This window comes from Humulus lupulus, chromosome 2 (assembly GCF_963169125.1).
Source record: "Humulus lupulus chromosome 2, drHumLupu1.1, whole genome shotgun sequence".
Taxonomy (NCBI): domain Eukaryota; kingdom Viridiplantae; phylum Streptophyta; class Magnoliopsida; order Rosales; family Cannabaceae; genus Humulus; species Humulus lupulus.
The window spans coordinates 4,773,821-4,794,058 of NC_084794.1; the positions used below are offsets into that span (position 1 = coordinate 4,773,821).

General features: G+C 34.1%; 4 protein-coding genes and 1 non-coding gene across 5 annotated transcripts; 2 read left to right on the forward strand and 3 right to left on the reverse strand.

The window, feature by feature from the left end:
* Positions 1 to 1,443: 1,443 nt before the first annotated feature.
* LOC133816992 (mitochondrial phosphate carrier protein 3, mitochondrial-like) lies at positions 1,444 to 4,651 on the forward strand. Its single transcript, XM_062249364.1, has 6 exons — positions 1,444 to 1,919; positions 2,889 to 3,250; positions 3,354 to 3,397; positions 3,619 to 3,833; positions 3,923 to 4,047; positions 4,145 to 4,651. Exons 1-6 carry the CDS (start codon positions 1,611 to 1,613, stop codon positions 4,203 to 4,205), a joined length of 1,116 nt encoding a protein of 371 aa, XP_062105348.1. The 5' UTR covers positions 1,444 to 1,610; the 3' UTR covers positions 4,206 to 4,651.
* A 191-nt stretch (positions 4,652 to 4,842) lies between these two features.
* Positions 4,843 to 9,264, reverse strand: LOC133816991 (V-type proton ATPase subunit C). The gene is made up of 11 exons (XM_062249363.1): positions 9,067 to 9,264; positions 8,904 to 8,972; positions 8,580 to 8,707; positions 8,375 to 8,474; positions 7,336 to 7,403; positions 7,107 to 7,248; positions 6,775 to 6,891; positions 6,404 to 6,529; positions 6,135 to 6,218; positions 5,976 to 6,055; positions 4,843 to 5,326 (listed from the first exon to the last, which is right to left on the reverse strand). Exons 1-11 carry the CDS (start codon positions 9,178 to 9,180, stop codon positions 5,227 to 5,229), a joined length of 1,128 nt encoding a protein of 375 aa, XP_062105347.1. The 5' UTR covers positions 9,181 to 9,264; the 3' UTR covers positions 4,843 to 5,226.
* Positions 9,265 to 9,413: 149 nt separating this feature from the next.
* TRNAK-CUU (transfer RNA lysine (anticodon CUU)) lies at positions 9,414 to 9,486 on the reverse strand. Its single transcript has one exon. It is a non-coding gene; the product is annotated as a tRNA-Lys (tRNA).
* Positions 9,487 to 10,281: 795 nt separating this feature from the next.
* Positions 10,282 to 11,178, forward strand: LOC133820027 (uncharacterized). Its single transcript, XM_062253424.1, has one exon. It carries the CDS (start codon positions 10,282 to 10,284, stop codon positions 11,176 to 11,178), a length of 897 nt encoding a protein of 298 aa, XP_062109408.1.
* A 3,788-nt stretch (positions 11,179 to 14,966) lies between these two features.
* On the reverse strand, positions 14,967 to 18,005 carry LOC133820028 (B3 domain-containing transcription factor FUS3-like). The gene is made up of 7 exons (XM_062253426.1): positions 17,697 to 18,005; positions 17,168 to 17,257; positions 16,185 to 16,285; positions 15,952 to 15,998; positions 15,781 to 15,857; positions 15,616 to 15,679; positions 14,967 to 15,516 (listed from the first exon to the last, which is right to left on the reverse strand). The coding sequence occupies exons 1-7, from the start codon at positions 18,003 to 18,005 to the stop codon at positions 15,257 to 15,259; spliced, it is 948 nt and encodes a 315-aa protein (XP_062109410.1). The 3' UTR covers positions 14,967 to 15,256.
* Positions 18,006 to 20,238: the final 2,233 nt, after the last annotated feature.

A 20,238-nucleotide genomic window follows, 5' to 3' on the forward strand; every position in this document is an offset into this window, starting at 1 on the left:
TTACTATTATTATTACTTTTCTCAATTATTATAAGCAAGCTACAGATAGACTCATGCACGAATCTATACTATAATCTATACTATATATAAGTGAGGGCCCTCATTTTTTTTAATTAAATTGTCAATTTTCTTTTGTATTTTTTTTATTCAAAATACATAAGGGAAAAATGCATTAAAATTTCCTTAAAGAAAATAGGTGTAAATATGGTTTATGGTGACCCAATGTAGAATTGTCCTAATTTTGACCATATTTCTCTACTAAACATAAGAATAATATATAAAAATAAACAAGCAAATGTCCACGATATGTTTGGGGAAATATTAGTTTTGACTTTGAGTAGTACTATTCTCTACCAAATAGAATTATAAGAAATTAAAATTAGTTTAAAAAATCCCCTAAAACAAAGTCTAAATAACACAAACAAAAAAGTCCACCTCATGAATTTTGTTGCCCCTACCCCTTCACAACTGAGGTCATATTTGGTTGGAAGAAAATGAATCGAACAACACATTTCTTTATTTGGCTACAATCTAAAATATTAAAATATCTTATAATGAAAGGGCTTTTTCATCATTTTGTTATTCTTTAAAAAAATAAAAAGGCACTCTCATACATAATAAAATTTATTATTTTTTATACTCAAATTAGAATTTTATTCTTTTACTCACAACCAAGTATGTGGGAGATTATTGAATATTACTATGAGGCAATATATGCTGCTGCTTGGCATTACTTAAGTTATCATAATATGATTAATTAAATTTAAGATCGAATCCTTTGAAAGGTCAAATTAATTTATAAGTTATCGGAAAAAGTTTATATAAAAAGAGGTTTTGATCTTGCCCGATTCTGGGATAGATTTCTCCATATCCTTAAGAATTAACAAGGTCGAATTTCACCATACCCTACTTAAAGTGATGTTTCCAATATTTTTAACTGCTGAATGGACCGACTTATAGGATAATATTGGATTGTTTTCACTCACATTCATATTTTTTCGTTGTTGACCTTGAAAAAATACTACTAATTTAAGTATTAAAGTGTCTTTGTACATGTTTCCCAAGAGATTTTTTTTTATTTTAAAATCGAAAAATACATGAAGATCTAATCCTAATTTGAAGTTTATTTCATCAATTGAACCTAACTAATTCATTAATTTTCATTTGCAATCCATAACATAAATATAGAATAAAATCACTCAATAATTTTTAGAATAAAAAAAGTCCCATGTATTATATTATAATTTAAAATATTCTATCATAAAATTTAATAAAATAGTATTAGAGAGCGTATACTATACCTTACTAGGTGATCTTTCAAATTTTCCAGAAGAAAGGGCAAAATCGTAATTATGAGGGGAAAGAGAGGGTGATTTTGAAGAGCGGGTGACATCTCGTATAAAAAACGCGAGTTAGGGCAAAAGAAAAGGAAATAAAAACACGAGAAAAAGGCGGATTCTCACATAATAGTGTTCCAGAGCTCTCTGAGAGTAAGCATTTGGCAGCGAGAGATTGGGAGAGAAACAAACCTCACAACCCTCTCTCTCTCTCTATCACTTTGCTTTCTTCTCCCAAAAATCAACCCTCTCCAAACCTCCGATCTCTCTCCCATGGCGTTCTCCGATAAATCCTCGCGTCAATCTCTAATTCCTAGCTTCCTTTACTCTTCTACCTCCACCAAGGCCATGGCCGTCGAGAAAATGCTCCAATCTCGACCTACCACCGCCGTCTCACCACCCGACGTCGAAGCCGTAGCTCCAAGGAAAGCCTTCGTTGTTCCTTCTCCGGCCGAGTCTGGTTTGAAGATCGAGATGTACTCCCCCGCTTTCTACGCCGCCTGTACCGCCGGGGGAATCCTTAGCTGTGGACTCACTCACATGTCCGTCACTCCTCTTGACCTTGTCAAGTGTAATATGCAGGTTTGATTCTCTCAGATCCGTTGCCTTGATTTCATTTTCGTGTTGTCGATGTTAGATTTTTTGGTAGACTAGATCTGTGGTGATTTTGTCTTTGGTTTTCGAACCCTGTGAGATCGCGAATGTGTGCAATTCTGTAAATCGGTAAGGTTTGGTGTCAATTTATTGTTTGATTAGATCTGCGATTTTGATTTCTTGCTATACGAGTTCAATGCATTAATGTTTCTGCATTTCGGTGGATCTTTGTCTATTCCGACATCATTTTCATCGCAATTTAATATGTTAGGACTTTTGTTCGTGGAGTCTTTCTTCGTTATAGTGTTTTTCATTTTCTCTACGTTCTGAATAACATTGATTCTTTCATTATTTGAATAAATCTAACTGGTTTCTAGGTGTTCATTGCTGAATTTTTATGGACACAAACTTTGGCTCATCTTTTTAAATGTTGAAATTCTAGCTGATTAAACAGTGGATATACCCAACCAAACGCCTTAGATCTATGATTAGCTTTCTCAATTTTTAAAACAAAAAACAAAAACGAAGATGATCTATACTATATTAATATTCTTTTACATGGTTCGTGTTAGAAGTTCTATATGAATATATGAAATTCCAGCTCAACTTACGCGTACTGCTGTGCTTTTTTCTTTTTATTTTTAATTGTCCATAAATAAGTTTTGCAATGGTGTTGATTCAATGCTATTTCTTCAGTCGAGAATTGGAACGTGCAGAGTTGCGCTATCTAGATTATAAGCATGTATGTATGTATTTTGAATTCACCTAATGGCCATGCGTTAGGTAAGGCCCGTGCTCAATTATTAAGACCATTCATCCTGCTCTATTAAATTTCTTGTCAAGCCCGTGCTCAATTATTTATTTTCATTTTCATTCACGAAATAGATTTTATCTGATATTTGCATTATGCTAAGACAATCACGTTGTAGACTTATTCTCATTTGTTTTCCTTTTCAGATTGACCCTGCCAAGTACAAAAGTATTTCATCCGGTTTTGGAATTCTTCTCAAGGAGCAGGGTGTCAGGGGATTCTTCAGGGGATGGGTGCCTACTCTACTTGGTTACAGTGCACAGGGTGCTTGCAAGTTTGGATTCTATGAATTTTTCAAGAAGTACTACTCTGACATTGCTGGGCCAGAGTATGCTGCCAAGTACAAGACTTTGATCTACCTTGCTGGTTCTGCATCTGCTGAGGTGATAGCAGATATTGCTCTCTGCCCCTTCGAGGCTGTGAAGGTCCGTGTTCAAACTCAACCTGGATTTGCTCGTGGTTTGTCAGATGGGCTTCCCAAGTTTGTGAAATCTGAAGGCGCACTAGGGTATCTTTAATTGTTTGATTCTTATTAATTTTAACAAGAAAACTTATTATTGTTTATTACATTGCATCTTCGGGATGTCTATCTGAACAATTGGTCTATCCAGGTTGTACAAGGGTATTGTTCCACTCTGGGGTCGTCAAATTCCATGTAAGTTGGTGACTGAAATTTGTGATTCTTTCTTCATTATGTTATTGGGATTTTTCTTCTCATCATCGACCCAAGTGATATTTGTGTAGATTTTTTGTTAGGATTTTTGCAACTAATATTTTCTTGCTCATTATCCCTGGCATGTAATACTGCTGTTATGTTTGAGTTATGATCTTATTACTTGTGATTTGTCAACTATAACAACTTTCCCTGTCTTGCAGACACTATGATGAAGTTTGCATCCTTTGAGACCATTGTCGAGATGATCTACAAATATGGTATTCCTACACCAAAGGATCAATGCAGCAAAGAACTTCAGCTCGGTGTGAGTTTCGCTGGTGGATACGTTGCTGGTGTTTTCTGTGCTATTGTGTCTCATCCTGCTGACAATCTCGTCTCTTTCTTGAACAACGCCAAAGGAGCAACTGTTGGTGATGTGAGTGCCCTAATCTCCAATAGTTCCTAATTTTTTTTTTATGCCCTACTCTTCCTTTTTAGGTTTTAACTCTTTTTGTTGTTGTGCAGGCTGTGAAGAAGATGGGTATGTTGGGTCTCTTTACCCGAGGACTTCCTCTTCGTATTGTCATGATCGGAACTCTAACCGGAGCCCAATGGGGTATCTATGATGCATTCAAAGTTTTCGTGGGACTGTAAGTTTCCTCAGCCTCATTTTTTTGTTTCTCACGCTATATGATATTACGAGTACCCTTGTTGAATTCCGTTATTTTGGTATAATGTTCGAAACAGGCCAACAACCGGTGGCGTTTCTCCTGCTGCCCCTTCTCCAACAGAGCTTGCCAAGGCTTAATAAAATAAGATGTTCGAATGGTCACAAAATCATATAGTGGTTTTTATTTGTTTCATGGAACTGAGAAAAAACATCGTTTCAAGGAATTAAAAATAAACGTAGGGGGGTTTTGGGTTGGGTTGCTGAAGCTGCTGCTTGAAATGGTGGCTCAGAAGGCTTCTCTAGGGAGAATCATCTTTTGAAGTGGGAGGTTCTCTCCAATTTTTTCCATTTTGACTCTATTTTTTGTCTTTTTCTTTCAGAAGGTAGTTTTGTTCTTACCCTTCTGAGAAAAACTCTCTAGTTGTAGATGATCAAAAATATGAATTTGGAGTTTTATGTCAGGATTATTATTTTGGACCCCCTTAGATAGTCGGCAAACAAAAAATAAGAGGAAATTTGGGGGTTGATTTATTTTCTATTTAAAGAAGTTTGGTTGGGCATGGGATCTATGCCTTAATTCTCTATGTTCCTCGCAATTCTTTTTTACAGTTATTAAATTTGACTTTAATTGTCGTCTCTAAGCTTATCTCGCGCAGTATTCTAATTCCATTCAAATTTTGTTCGATTTTTCCAAGCACTGCAAGAGTGTACAAACTTCTCTTTTTGGTTTAAGACCACAAATCCCATTAGAAAAATTACAAAGAAAAAAAAAACATAATTGAATCAATCATATTATACAAATGTAAAACAATGAACAGAGTAGAATAAATTCAAGTCGTTCAGAACAAATAAATACATTACAATGTCGAGACATCACATGTATTCTTAGCAACGAGTTCATTCCAGATAGCTAAGACATTTTATACTCAGATTAAAAATGAGAACCCTCACGAATCCCAAAGAAATAACCAAAGAATTATGGCCATAAATTATAATGCACCTCTAATATACAATATTTTTGGCTTATCCCACCCACATTTATTATTCTAGAGAAATCCGCAGGTTCAGGCTTCTTCAAAATGGACAAGAAACTGTAACTGTAAACTGAGCTCTCTCACTCAATCACTTTCTCTCTCTCTCTCTCTCTCTCTCTCTCAGATCAAACAAGATTAATTGTAAAGGAGACGTACGGATGGGTATCAGCCTCACCTCCTAAACCAGCCATCACTCCAACCTCATCTTCACCTTTCCAATATGTGCTGCACACCATCATAACAACAACATCAGCTAGTATTAATCAACAATTTCAGCTAAATACTATAATGACTCGAATTATGATCTTTTTATGTACTGGTTTTGTTTTTATTTTTATCAAAACTTGTGATTTAGTTTTTGATGCTGCGAAAAGAGAAACTATCCTTGATTGTTGGTACAAAAAATAAAGCAGCTGGTTCAATATTAAGGGAAGGAATAAAGGCTCGTGTCATTATGTTAGTAAAAAGAGTAATGATATATTTATGCACCAAAATTTTACATGTAAATGATATGACATAAACAATCACATTTATCTAAGGTAGGACCCACTACCTTAAAAAAGCATGTCATGTCAATTAAAACATGTCATGTCAAGTCATTATATGTTAGAGTTGGTAAATAACGAAATGACAGAATCGAAAAACACCAAAGACGTATTTAAAGACATGTAAAACAGCATGCAGGGGGTTATAAAACTAATAAAAATATAGTATTATCACTAATGAGAAGGTCGGGTCTCTCTAGGAACGGCAAAATTGGACCACTTTGGAGTGCAATTTATTTTGAACTTTAAGTTGACGTTGCTTCTATTCAAAGCTGATGTATAACTTTTCTTAGAATTATCAAGAGATTGTTAGAAGCTTAAATACTTGCCTGTTTGTACTGTCGCACAACCCTTCAAGGAGTGAGCGCACTTTCTTCTCACCCTTCAGAGATGGAGCTAAAACGAATGACTGAAACCATAAAAAAACAGTTAGTCGAAACACGAGTGTTTAATGAAAAATCGTGGTCGAAAAATAAGAGTCTACTTACCAAGAAAGATGGTGGCAGACCATATCTAAGAATGCTCTCTGAAAAGATTCGTACAGCACAGAAGTGCATCCAGGAGGTGAAGACCTATAGCCAAGAAACTCATTTAATTATTTATTAAGTAAAAATCACAGGCCACGTAGAGGAAATAGATGGGGGCAATCCTATATATCTCATGCATCAAAACGAGGATTAACAGATCATTATTTTCAAGATACTTCTAACACTACCAAAATTTTCATTGCCAAAAACAATGTAAGAAAAGAAAATACCTCGCCATAACTGGTGTAGCACCACTGTAAAAGAGAGCTTCTCAGAACCTCTTGGTCTTGCATCAATTTTTCTAGCTCCTGCTTTCGGCTTTCTTGTGCTTCTGTACTATGTTCAAAATCACGAATCTAAACCAATTTTTGAAGAAACACAAATCTTAGAACCAGCAAATTTTTGTGAGATGTTCAGAAATCTTAGTATCAGCATATCTTTTGGAAAATTATAAGGTATTAAAAACTAGCGAAGATATGTTGCAGGACCAGCAGCATTGAGGTTTATGCAGAGATTTCAAAAATCCATAAGTAGACTACAAGGCCATGCTTAAATTTAACTTACGAAAAAAACATATGCAATAGTAAAACAACAAACTCACTTGGAAGCCTTTTTCACGTGCACTTGTTTTAAAATTGTCTGCCACACGATTGAATAGTGTAACAGTGTAAAGAGCATATTCATTATCTTCATACAAGTTCTTTGATGACCTGGGAACCTGTAAAAACCCTATCATGATTAATAAGATAAAAAATTAATGAGACTACAAAACAGAATTCATTCAGGAATTTTTTGAGTAAATGATGGATAAGTCCATCATTGTAGTGAACCAAAGGCAGTGAATCTCAGGGAGGCCATGTAAATCTTAAGCTCAAACACTCTAAGTGGTGTAACACTAGTAGTTGGAATTTTGAAACTGAAAAGGTAAATTACCACATAGTTGGTCAATGTCTCATAGCTTGACAGCCAATCCTTCTGTGAATACTTGGGAACAACTGCAAGCAGCGTGACCAGATGTTCTGAAGTAACAATATCCTCTGGTTTAACTAGATTAGAAAGATCACGGACTGCTACACTGAAAAAGGCCAGGAAGTATGTCAATAAGGACATACATATATATATATTAAACAGCCTTAAAAAATCTTAGTTATTGAATTTTTACCTTCCAGCTTGCTTTCGATTGATAGCATTAAGCTGACTGCGCACATTGTTATACTCACCTACACGCACCTAACACAAAAGATTAAAATTAAAAATTTGGATTCGGTCTATATATACATATGCATATGTATATATTGATCTATGTAAGATGAATAGGTTTACTTATTGCACAGATTCATAGACCTGGAGCTTCGCTCTTTTCCTATGTGTTCTAAGTGATAGAAATTTGAATGATCTCAATACTAGCATAGGAAGCAATAAAGCTCACAGCCAATAATATTTTTTACTTTTGCTATCAAGTTATCAACATAATCTAATCTATTCAAGATTATTGTTAAGCTAAATTGTTGTTTCACTCCTTTTTCCTTATCGATAATGAAATCAATTCTTTTCCTATGTGTTCTAAGTGATGTAATTCTAGATGATCTCAATAGCAGAAGAACCTATAAATCTCACAGCCAATAATAAGAGTTCTGCATTAACAACTGGATTGCTTGATCTTGCTATCAAGTTATCAGCATAATGTATTCAATATTTTGTTGAGCCTGAACTACTTATTCTTGCACTCTTTTTTCCTAATCGATACTGAAATCAAATCTTTTCCTATGTGTTCTAAGTGATATAAACATAAATGATCTAAACAGCAGAAAAAACTACAAACCTCAGCCAATTAGAGCTCTGCTTTTACAGCTTATGTTTTGATCTCACTATCAAGTTATCAACATAATCTATTCAATATTTTTGTTAAACTATATAATTCTTCACTCTTTTTTCTCAACCGAGAAAGAAATCAATTCTTTTCCTACAAGTGCGAAGTGATAGAAACCTAAATGAACTCAACAGCAGAAGAAACTATAAACCTCACATCCAATAAGAGCTATGCAACTTGTATTTTTTTTTCTTCATCTTGCGATCATGTTAATGTATTCAATATACTTCTTAAACTACTTTATTCTTACAGGCATTTTCCTAATCGATAATAAAATCAACTAAAACCACACATCGAAAAATTAATGTTCTGTTAAGATAAGAAGCTTTACTTTAAGATCGTCCTCAATCTTAGCCACCTGACCGTGAATGCCATCCACAATCTCCCTCAGAGGAGACATAGTGGGATACTTAGCTTCATCCCAAACAAACCTACAACCAAAACATCATAAAACTCAGAGCGCTCACAGTTGAATTGTCAAAATCAAACCTCAGAGATAATAAAATTGATATCAATGAATACAGAAGATGCTTTACCTTGTGAGATATGAATCAACAGGAACTCCATCAACTGTGAGAGAACTGCTCTCGACGCCCGAAACCCTTTCCAGTTCCTCGATCTGCCTTCTGATCTTGTGAGACACTCCTTCCACGAAGTTGTTTGACTGCATATCATAGCCAAAAATCGCGAAATATTCACAGATCGAATTAGAAGAAAATCCAATTCAATGAAACTCACCAGTAAATCATCAAAATCCAGATTATATTCGTGAAATTATCAGTAGATTCCAGTAAGACCGATCAAATTCAAAGTTATACACACACAAATGTAACAACAGAATGGAATTCAATGCCAATTACTTTCACAAGATCGTCACTGAGAGAGAGAAGCGAGTCCAGTGTTCCGACACGAAGATTAGGAATATTGAACTGAAATAAAGAAATGATAATCGAAAAATGTTAGACGAAACAGAAGAAAATCAGATCCAATCGCAAACGAAAAGAGGAAATGAAAAACACTGACTCGGTAAAGTGGAGTATCAAAGGAATGCTTAGAGACTAGTTCTTGGAGACGATTCCATAGGGACGAAGCAGATCCCTGAACAGGAAGAGAAACCACCCAGTACCTATTCGCCATTGATGATTTCAGAGAAAAATTAGAACCAAATGACACTGCTCTCTCTTTCTCTCGTCTTACAGATCAATATCGATAAAATATAAATATTAAATTTAATTTTTATATATATAAAAAAAATTAAATGAGCTTTATGAAATTAAAAAAAAATGAAATATTAAAATAAAAAGGAAGAAGCTTCAATAAAAATGACAAAAGAACGTGTGTCTTGAGTTGCGCCAAAAAGTAGAAAAATTCGCCCACCGTGGGGCTCGAACCCACGACCACAAGGTTAAGAGCCTTGCGCTCTACCAACTGAGCTAGACGGGCTTTTTGTTATAGTAACTTCTATTAGTTTTATTATCAACAAAATGTGTGGCGTCAATTGTAAAATTGGATCAGATTCTTTTGTTTGAACTTTCTGTGAAAGAGTTTGTCTAGTAGTTGTGTCTGTTTTTCTAATATAACTATTTTATACAATGATTTTGGGTCTTTGTTAGAGATTATAGCAAGTATGTTATCGAGATTTCCAGAAGTGTCCTTAATCCATATTCATCGGTGAACTTTCAGTGAAAAATTTGTCTAGTAGATGTGTCTGATTTGCTAAGAGAACTACTTACAATGATTTTAGGTCTTTGTTAGAGGATATATCAAATATGTTATCTAGATTTCCAAAGGTATCCTTAATCTATATTCATTGGTGAACTTTTGGCGAAAAAGTTTGTCCAGCATATGTGTCTATTTTGCTAAGAAAACTAATTTAAGAAAACTAATTTCTACAACGATTTTGTGTATTTTTTATTTTTTTAGAGGTTATAATAAGTAGGTTATTCAGATTTTCATGAGAGTCCTTATGTTCTTAGGATGGATAGAAAATTTGTATGATAAGACATTATACGTGATTATCATTGCTAAAAAAAAAATATAATTTCGTAATCTTACATTAGGCAAAAGTTGTTAGTTAGTTTTGGCTTTAGTTAGCTGGTTGTTACAGCTGTTTTATATCCTCTATATATATATATATATATATATAACAGAGCTTATATTCGGATTGTATCACAGTGATTCTGAATCAATAAAACAAAGTCTTTTCTTTTCCTGTTATGGTATCAGAGATTACACCTCATGGCTCGCACTCGACACAACACTTCTGCTAGCCTCAGAAATGGTCCTCAAGAACCAGTTGAAGATGCTCGACAACAATCCCAGATGCCTGAAGCTCCGAACTCCAACACCAATGGCGGACACAACTCAGCTTCAAATAGATTTGCTCCCCTGGACAATCTTGATCATTCTCCCCTTGAAGATGCCAACAATCCGTATTTCTTGGGTAATGGTGATCATCCAGGGCTCATTCTTGCATCACCTCCATTAACAGATAAGAATTTTCAACAATGGCGTCAGAACTTCATGATATCGATTGGAGCAAAGAATAAATCTAACTTCCTCAATGGATCTCTTTCCCAGCCTTCTCCCAACGATCCCCATTTCCATTCCTGGCAAAGATGCAATCAAATGATCATGTCTTGGATCATTCATTCGGTCTCACCAGATATCAAGAGTAGTATTATGTTCTTGAACTCTACTGCTGCTATGTGGGTCGAACTCAACAACCGATTTAATCAAGGAAATGGGCCACGCCTCTTTGAGCTTCGACAAACTCTCATTCGTCTCCATCAAGGTGATGATTCAATCAGCTCCTATTTCACCAAACTGAAGGCTATATGGGATGAAATAAACGAAATCTGTCCAAGAACTCCTTGCACATGTGCTGCTGCTGCCGATAATCTTGATTCTCACAATCAAGAACAGGTTTTACAATTTCTTACTTGTCTTAATGAATCTTATCATGCTGTTAGGGCTCAAGTTTTGTTGATTGACCCATTACCTTCCTTGTCCAAAGTTTTTTCTATGATTATCTTAGAGGAAAGACAAAGGAATCTTGGTCCTTCTACAAATCCAAATATTATTGCTACCACAACCTCAAATCAAATACCTGTTCAGTATCCCCCAACAGACTAGAATCCTCATCCCCCTCCCCCAAACCATCTTCCACCCCGTGCTAAGAAACTTCGCCCCACCTGCACCCATTGCCAAAAACCAGGTCATCTTAAAGAGAAATGCTATTTTCTTCATGGCTTTCCACCTGGTTATGGTTCTCAAAGGAAACCAGCCCCTTCTCCACAACTTCATCACTCTCAAAATACCCCATCCTCCCACAGACCTTTTGTTCACCAAACTTCTGCCTCTCACACGAATGCCAATGTCCCCCCCTCTAATGCCTCCATTCAAGGACTAATATCTCTCTTGAGCCAGCAATTACAGCACAGCAACCCTCCCTTGCCAACAACTCAACCTCTGGTGTCTAATTTCACTGGTAACTCTAACACTTTCTCTCATTCATAATGGATTGTTGACAGTGGAGCCACATATCACATATGTTATGATTTCAATTGTTTCTCTTTTTTTCATTCCACTACTATTGCTAACTCAATAACCCTCCCAAATGGTTTCAAAATTAGTGTCCACAAGTCTGGTTCGGTCCAAATAAATGAGCATCTGACATTACACAATGTCTTATATGTACCAACATTCAAATACAACTTACTCTCAGTTCCTGCTTTATTAACTTCTCATGATTACTCAATTTCTTTTTCTCAATCTCATTGCTCTATACAGGAACTGCACCTGAATAAACCGATTGGGATTGCTGACAGAATTGGTCACTTATACCTTCTGCCCCAGCATCATCATTTTTTGTCTTCTTGTTCATCTGTTTACTCTAAAAACTCATGTAAAGATGTTCATAAATGGCATACTCGCCTTGGACATCCATCTTTGTTTGTTACAAATTCACTCAATAAAGATTTGAATTTTTTGCCTTCTGGTTTACCTTCTCCTTGCAATATTTGTCATTTAGCTAAACAAAGAAAATTACCCTTTATATCTACCCAAAACATGGCACCTGCTGCTTTTGATCTTCTTCATATGGATATTTGGGGTCCTTTTCACATTGTTAGCATATAAGGTTTTAGATTTTTTCTTACTATTGTTGATGACAACACTAGATTCACATGGGTATACATGTTAAAGAGTAAATCTGATGTTCAGCAAGTTATTCCTCAGTTTTTCTCATTCATTTATACTCAGTTTTCAGCTACTATAAAGGCCATTCGATGTGATAATGCCAAGGAATTGAACTTGACTTCTTTTTATGCCACTAAAGGGATTCAACTGTATCATTCTTGTGTAGAACGACCTGAACAAAATTCAGTTGTTGAAAGAAAACACCAGCACATATTAAATGTTGCTAGAGCTCTTGCTTTTCAGTCTCATATTTCTTTACCTTATTGGACTTACATGATACATACAGCTGTTTACCTTATTAATCGAACTCCTTCAGCTTTATTTAAGTTTAAAACTTCTTTTGAAATGTTGTATCATAAAGCTCCCTTTTATGAACACTTAAGAAATTATGGCTGTCTTGCTTATGCATCTACTTTAACTAGTAAAAGGCACAAATTTTCTCCTCGTGCTAGTGCTTGTGTTTTTATTGGCTACCCTAATGGGATGAAAGCTTATACCTTATTAGATATTGAAACTCATCAGATTTTTCACTCTAGAGATGTTATTTTTCATGAAAATATTTTTCCTCTCAAAACTAACACTTCTACTGACTCTTTTGCTCAGTTTTTCTCTTATGACAATATCTCTACATCTTCACTTTCTAACATCTCTCCTACAGGTTCTGAAGCTGATACTATTAATCATACAAAAACACAAACGGTTCCAAATCTGAACTATAATTTTCAGCAACAGCAGATTGCAGAGTGTTCTCCAACCCATGTTTCTACTACTCATTCAACTAAATCTGGTCGTTCTATTCATCGACCAGCCTACTTAAAGGACTATATTTGTGAGTCTTCTACAGCCCATCCTTTATCTAATTTCCTCTCTTATGATAAATTTCAGCCACATTTTCGTAATGCTATTCTGGCTGCACATTCAATTATTGAGCCTGCTTCTTTTACTGAAGCATCAAAAGATCCCAAATGGCAATCAGCAATGACTGCTGAGATTGATGCTCTCATAGCTAATAACACATGGACCATTGTCCCTCTTCCCCAAGGCCACCATGCTATTGGCAATAAATGGGTATATAAAATAAAACACAAATCCAATGGTGATATAGACAGGTACAAGGCACGTCTAGTAGCAAAGGGTTATACCCAACAATATGGAATCGATTATCTTGAAACTTTTGCTCCTGTAGCGAAGTTTAACACCTTAAAACTTTTACTTGCTCTAGCTGCCATTAAAAACTGGAAATTACACCAAATGGATATTAATAATGCTTTTTTGCATGGTGATTTACATGAAGAAGTTTATATGAAACTTCCTCAAGGATTCACACCTAAGGGGGAGTTTCCCTCCAATGTTGTTTGTAAATTAAATAAAAGCTTGTATGGTTTGAAGCAAGCTTCATGCCAATGGTATGCTAAACTAAGTACTACTCTTATCAATGATGGCTTCAAACAATCTCCATCTGACCATTCTCTATTCATAAGATCAACTTCTACTAATTTTTTAGCTGTTTTAATATATGTTGACGACATTGTCATTGCTAGTAACAATGACCTAGATGCAGCTACTTTTAAAGCTAAGTTAAACTCTAGCTTTCAACTTAAGGATCTCGGTCATTTACGTTTTTTTCTTGGTCTAGAGGCTGGTCGCTCTACAAATGGTATTTCTGTTTCACAACGTCCTTTTACTCTCCAACTTTTAAGTGGTACAGGATATCTCGGTGCTAAAGCTTCCTCAACACCAATGGAACCAAATGTAAAGCTTAGTGCCACTATCGGAGATGTTCTTACTGATCCTACCTCTTATAGAAGTCTCATTGGTAAGTTAATTTTCTTAACCATAACTCAACCTAACATTTCTTATGCTGTCAATAGGTTAAGTCAATACCTTAGTGAGCCTCGTCAACCTCATATGCAAGCTGCCCAAAGAGTTTTACAATATCTCAAAGGCACTCCAGGCCAAGGCTTGTTTTTTCCTTCCAAATCACAAACTCAACTCACTGCTTATGCTGAAACTAACATGTCTTCTTCAGATTTACAGCTCAAAGTCTTTTCTGACGCTGATTGGGGCACTTGTCCAGATACGAGACGATCCATTTCTGGCTTTTGCATATTTTTGGGCCGGTCCCTGGTTTCATGGAAATCCAAGAAACAGAGTACTATATCTCGTTCCTCTGCCGAAGCAGAATATAGGGCAATGGCTAATACCACATGTGAAATCCTATAGTTGCTTGCTCTTCTCCAAGACCTTGGCATTCCTCATCCGCAACCAGCTCTTTTATACTGTGATAACAACGCTGCAATACACATTTATGAGAATCATGTATTCCATGAGCGCACAAAGCATGTGGACATCGATTGTCACATTGTTCGGGAAAAACTCCAAACTGGTCTGCTAAAATTAGTCCATGTCTCTTCCAACAATAATATAGCTGACATTTTTACAAAGCCTTTGTTTCCTTCTAATTTTCATGGCTTGCTTTCCAAAATGAGTATTACTAATCTGTACCACTCACCTTGAGGGGGAGTCTTACATTAGGCAAAAGTTGTTAGTTAGTTTTGGCTTTAGTTAGCTGGTTGTTACAGCAGTTTTATATCCTCTCTATATATATATATATAAACAGAGCTTATATATTCGGATTGTATCACGGTGATTCTGAATGAATAAAACAAAATCTTTTCTTTTCCTGTTACGTAATAATATAAAAAAACTAATGTCATTTCCACTAATAAATTTGGTGATGATACAATTGTGGAAAAGGGATACGCGCGTTTGTGCAAGTTTAGTGAAATAAGATATACATTTTGATAAGACAATTTCACAACAACAACAAAAAAGTAGTGTTGTTAACTTAAGTTACCACTCTTTATTATTACATATTATATATACATGTGTCTAGTCTTGGACACATGAACCAAAATACATCTCACAGATCATCATCGAAGCTAGAGTGCATCCCAAAAAAGAAAAAAACAAAAGAAGTCAAACTGATCATCATATATTTCGACGATGATGATCAGTAATAGTCGTCAAGAGATAAGTTGTCCACTGAGCCAAAACTCCCAAAGGGTCCTGATCCATATGATGATGATTTTGATGAGTAGTTATGGGTCATGGAAGAACCACCCAAAAAGTCAAGCAGAGACTCGTTTGAGAAGTTGGTAGTGTCGTAGATGAAGGACATGTTTGTTTGTTGATCATCACTTTCTCCCATGTGTAGTAAAGATCTTATATTGTTGCTCAAGTAATAATCTTCTTCGAAACTTGATGACGAGAGTGGCTCGGATGATGGTGGCTCAACTTTCACAGTGTTTATGTGATCATTATTTGTGTATATAACGAGATCATGATCATCGTGATCTTTGTGATCTTGATGATCTTGATCTTGATCTTGATGTCGTTCTTGCTCAGTACTTGTCTTTTTTTGAGCCTGAATCACCTGTTTTTTTGAAAAATAATAGTGTGTTATTTTAGTTATTATTAGTGAAATTATAAAAATATATATAGATATGAAGAAGTTATGTATGGTAGTTGTGTTACATAATTCTGGTTTTCAGTATCTTGATAAACCATGATAAAGTCTCCAAGTCTTAATCCATGTGTGTTAGTGAATTCCCCTAAGAAAATTTCAATAACAGATTGTTAATTAATTAAAAAAAAAAAGATATTAAATTATATTGTTTATATTTTGGAAAGGGAACGTATGTATACCAGTGTTTTCGAGTACATACATTCTGCTGTTGTTATTAGGCCAAAACCTGCAATAATTGGTAATATTTACATAGTGGGAAAATATTAAAAATCAACATTATTATAGCAAATATTTCTTTTAGTCTAAATCTTTTACTATATCCAGCATCATTTAAATGGGGTGATTTTTTAAATTTACTTATAAAAAAATATATAATAATTATTATTATTAATTAATGAAATAATAAATTGACCTGTATTTGAAGCTCCATACATGCAGGCCATCCAAGTCATCCATATTAATGACCATTCCCTCTTTGGATTCCAGAACTGGAAGGTGAGCCTCAGCTGCTTTCTGGTTAAATTATGATATATATATATATAGTCCAATAACTTAATCATATACAGCTATAAATATATATCATAGCTAAATTAGGTAATATTGTTAATATTTATTAGTTATATATAATTGATGATTCAGTCCCCTCTCAAATAGATCATGACCAGATTCTTTGCAATCAAACTCTTTACAAATTGACTTATTTTTTAAAATTATTTTACACTCTAACTTAGCTTAGCTTAGCTTTGATAATTCTTTCCAAAATAATTTCTTATAAAATCCAACCAAATAATTGAGACAAACAATCAAATCACAGGTTAGTCAAAAAAATTAAGATAAATTAATCGAATTATATACATAGGAGTATTCTATGGTAGGGATTTTAAAAAAGTCGTTATGGTATTTTTTGTGTTCCCAATCCGCGTGAATAGTTTTCGACACGATTTTTTTTTATTACTATGTATATTGTAGTTATCTAGAGCATTTTGTAAATTTTTAGAAAATTCCGAATAATTTACAGTACCGAAAACTTTTAAACATACGTGCTATTTTCCATGCACATAACAAAATTAATCACGCGTGCAATAACCTATTTTTAAACTAGTTTGGGCACTGTAAATTATTTAAAAATTTCTAAAAATTTACAAAATACTCCAAATAACTACAACATAGTATAAAAAAAATTACGCCAAAAACTATTTACGGAACACAAAATAACTCTACCAAAAAAATTTCCCTAAACATATATCATTTGCAAAAAAAATATAAAAAGTAACTCAAAGTAAAAATTCAATTAAAAAAAGATATCATTCTTACTAATTTTTCTGTATATATATATATTCATATGTAAAATATATATGAAGTGAAAAGTATTATCTAATAGGATTAATTAGGTACCTTAGGGAGTATCATTCTTCTGAGAGAGCTAACGTCACTGTTTTTGAGCTCTTTCTGGAAGAGGAATCTCAATCTCCCTGGATCAATTCCCTGATCAATCATATATATATAAATTAATTACATTATTGATTCAAATATATACGTGTGTAAAAAATACAGACACACATTTATATACCCAAATTAAATTAACGTAAAGAGAATGAAATATCTATATATAGCCTAGCTATATAGTCGAAATACAATGATTATACCACACTACTAGCTATACTTATTTAATTCTTGAAATTGCCAAATTTGAAGTATTAATTATTGATTAGTAGTATCTAGCTAAAAAGAGGCATCTAATTAATTTGATTGCAAAATTTTAAATCGATTGATTGATTGATAATAAATCATCAAATAATTAATTACATATTTATATAAAACAAATCAAAATGTAGTAGAAGAGATAATCTTCAAAAGAAAATCTTAATAATCACCACATCCTAAAATAATTATTCAAAAAAAAGAAAGAAAAAAAAAAGCTCACACGTGTGGATGGAAGAGAGGATTGCGGCACGTGTGAAGAGGAGTAGGAGCCAGGGTTGGGAAAGAGGAAATGAAGGTTGACGAGAGTGGAGGAGCTACGCCTCTGCCTGGGCAACCTCTTCTTCCTGTGAGTAACGGTAGTGAGCAGGTCTCGGGTCAACCCGATTGGATCCGAGAGACTCGGGTCGACCCGGTTCTCCTGGAGGACCTGGTCATGAGCAGTAGTGACGACAAGGCCAAGGTGGTCACGCTCAAGGTCACGGGCGTGTAGTAGTGGCTGCTTTTGATGCTCCATCATCATCATCATCATCTTCATCATGCATATATATATGTATACAATATTTATATATATATAGGCCTATATATATAGTGTGTGTGTGGTTTTCTGTGAAAGAAAAGAAAAAAGATCAGGATCGAAAGTAGCGGGGGATGAGATATGAGATGGGTACTAGTGCAACAGTAGTAGTGAGTTGAGTGGGTGTTGTAAAAAAGAGAAAACTAACTTATACTACTCTTCCTCTTCTCTTTCTCTCTCTCTTTTTCTTTCTATTTTTAGGAATCTAAGACTTGGGTCTCGGCGATCACACACACACAATCACGCAGAGACTGAGAATTATGCCATTTGTGCGATCTGCATTCACTCAAACTTGATGAGATATCTCTCTTTTTCTTGTGTGTGTGTGTGTATGTCTTTTTTTTTTGTTCACATTGTACTCATATTTATGCTACCCCTAATGGGTAATGGAAGAAAATATCAGAAGAAAAAAGAAAAGAAAAAAAAAGAGAGTAGTAGGGTTTTTGGTTTCGGTGAATACAACACGGGGGGTGATTAATTGTAGTTCTGGTTGAATGTTGCCAAATGTGAACTATGCATTAGACACTATATATATAAATGAATATATACTGACCCTTTGAGCTATATAATCTATATATGTATATATTTTGATGATTCAAAGTATCAAAGTTAAGTTAACCAGAGTATATTGGAGTAGAGTGTGGTTAGCGTTGAGAAGTGTGGTGAGGGTGGTTAGGGAAGGACCAAGAGAAGAGTGACGGATGTAAAGGAAAGTGAACAGAGTCTGTGAGAGAACCATCTCCACCTGTTGTTAAAGTTCTGATTTCATGCAACACAAATCAATGCCCTTGCCCTTGCCCTAACCTAGCTACCTAACTCACTCTTTCACTCTCTCTCTTCTCTTCTTTTTCACCATGTGAAAACCATATTCTCTTTCTCATCATCGTTTGGATCTTTGTACATATTTATATTTATATATAGAGTGGGGTGAAGGAGAAGGAGTAGTGGTTTTTGAGCTCAAAACGGGGAGAAGAAACACTGGTTTTACGTGGTGGCATGGGAACTGGGAAGCTGTCCTTCGTCGATGGGAGATGTTTGGTTAATTATTAGGTTGTGAAAATCTTATACTTATATAGATAGATAGATATCATATATACCAAATCCAAACACCTTGATTTGCTGACACCTAACATTTTCAACCCCACTTGCATCTAGTAAATGCTTTTTCATTGGTGCTTAATCTTTCAGCGATTCTTGCTTTGCTTTTACCATAAGTTAATAGTATTTTTTTTCTCCTCTTTGTCTCTCTCTACAGCTAGTTTTCGACTTTGGTTGACACGTTACATGCATGCACAGGCAGTGGCTGCTGGTGCTTGTGCTGGTGCTGACTTTAAATTACTATATCAGCCTCTCCTTCAATTCTTACTATACTCTCTGGGTTTGACTTTAAAATTTTAGATCAGTGAAAACTATATATTGCTATAAATAAATAGTTTCACCTTCTTTTTTTTCGATCGGCCAGCTAGACTAGATAGTTTGTTTAATAACTTATTCAACTGAAAAAATTTAAAGTTCCAACTAATTAGTTTCACCTTCTTAGATAATTATATAAATATGGATGTGTTTATTTATATCTCATAATTATTTATCTCACTTTTGTTTTGTTAATAGAAGTCTTTAATGCTTACATTTAAAATTTTGCCAATAATTCTAATATTTTTACCTATGTGGATATGCTTTTTTTATATATACATATAAATATACTAAATACGTTAGTTTAGTTTTATTTATAACATTTATTAATTATTTTTATTAAATTTATATTAATATCATAAATTTTTTTAAATAAATATCTTATTTTAATTAAATAATTTACTTATTTTTGTTTAAGTTTATGTTTGTTCTAATTTTTGAATTTGAGAGTGACAACAAGAGATTATATATTATATGTTTAATATAATATTAAATATTAAATATTATACATAGATTTTAAATTTAAGTTTCTTGCTAGTTTTTTTAAATAAGCAATTTGTTGCTAATTCACACTCGATTATATTATATGTTTAATATGATATTATTCTAATAAGTGAGTTTAAGTTTAATTAAATTTTATTTAAGTTATAAAACGTATGATTTTATTATTTTTAAATAATTATCATTGTAAAATATCTCAAAAATATCATATTTTAATTTGTTTAATTATTTATTATTTTTAAATAATTATCATCATAAAATATCTCAAAAATAT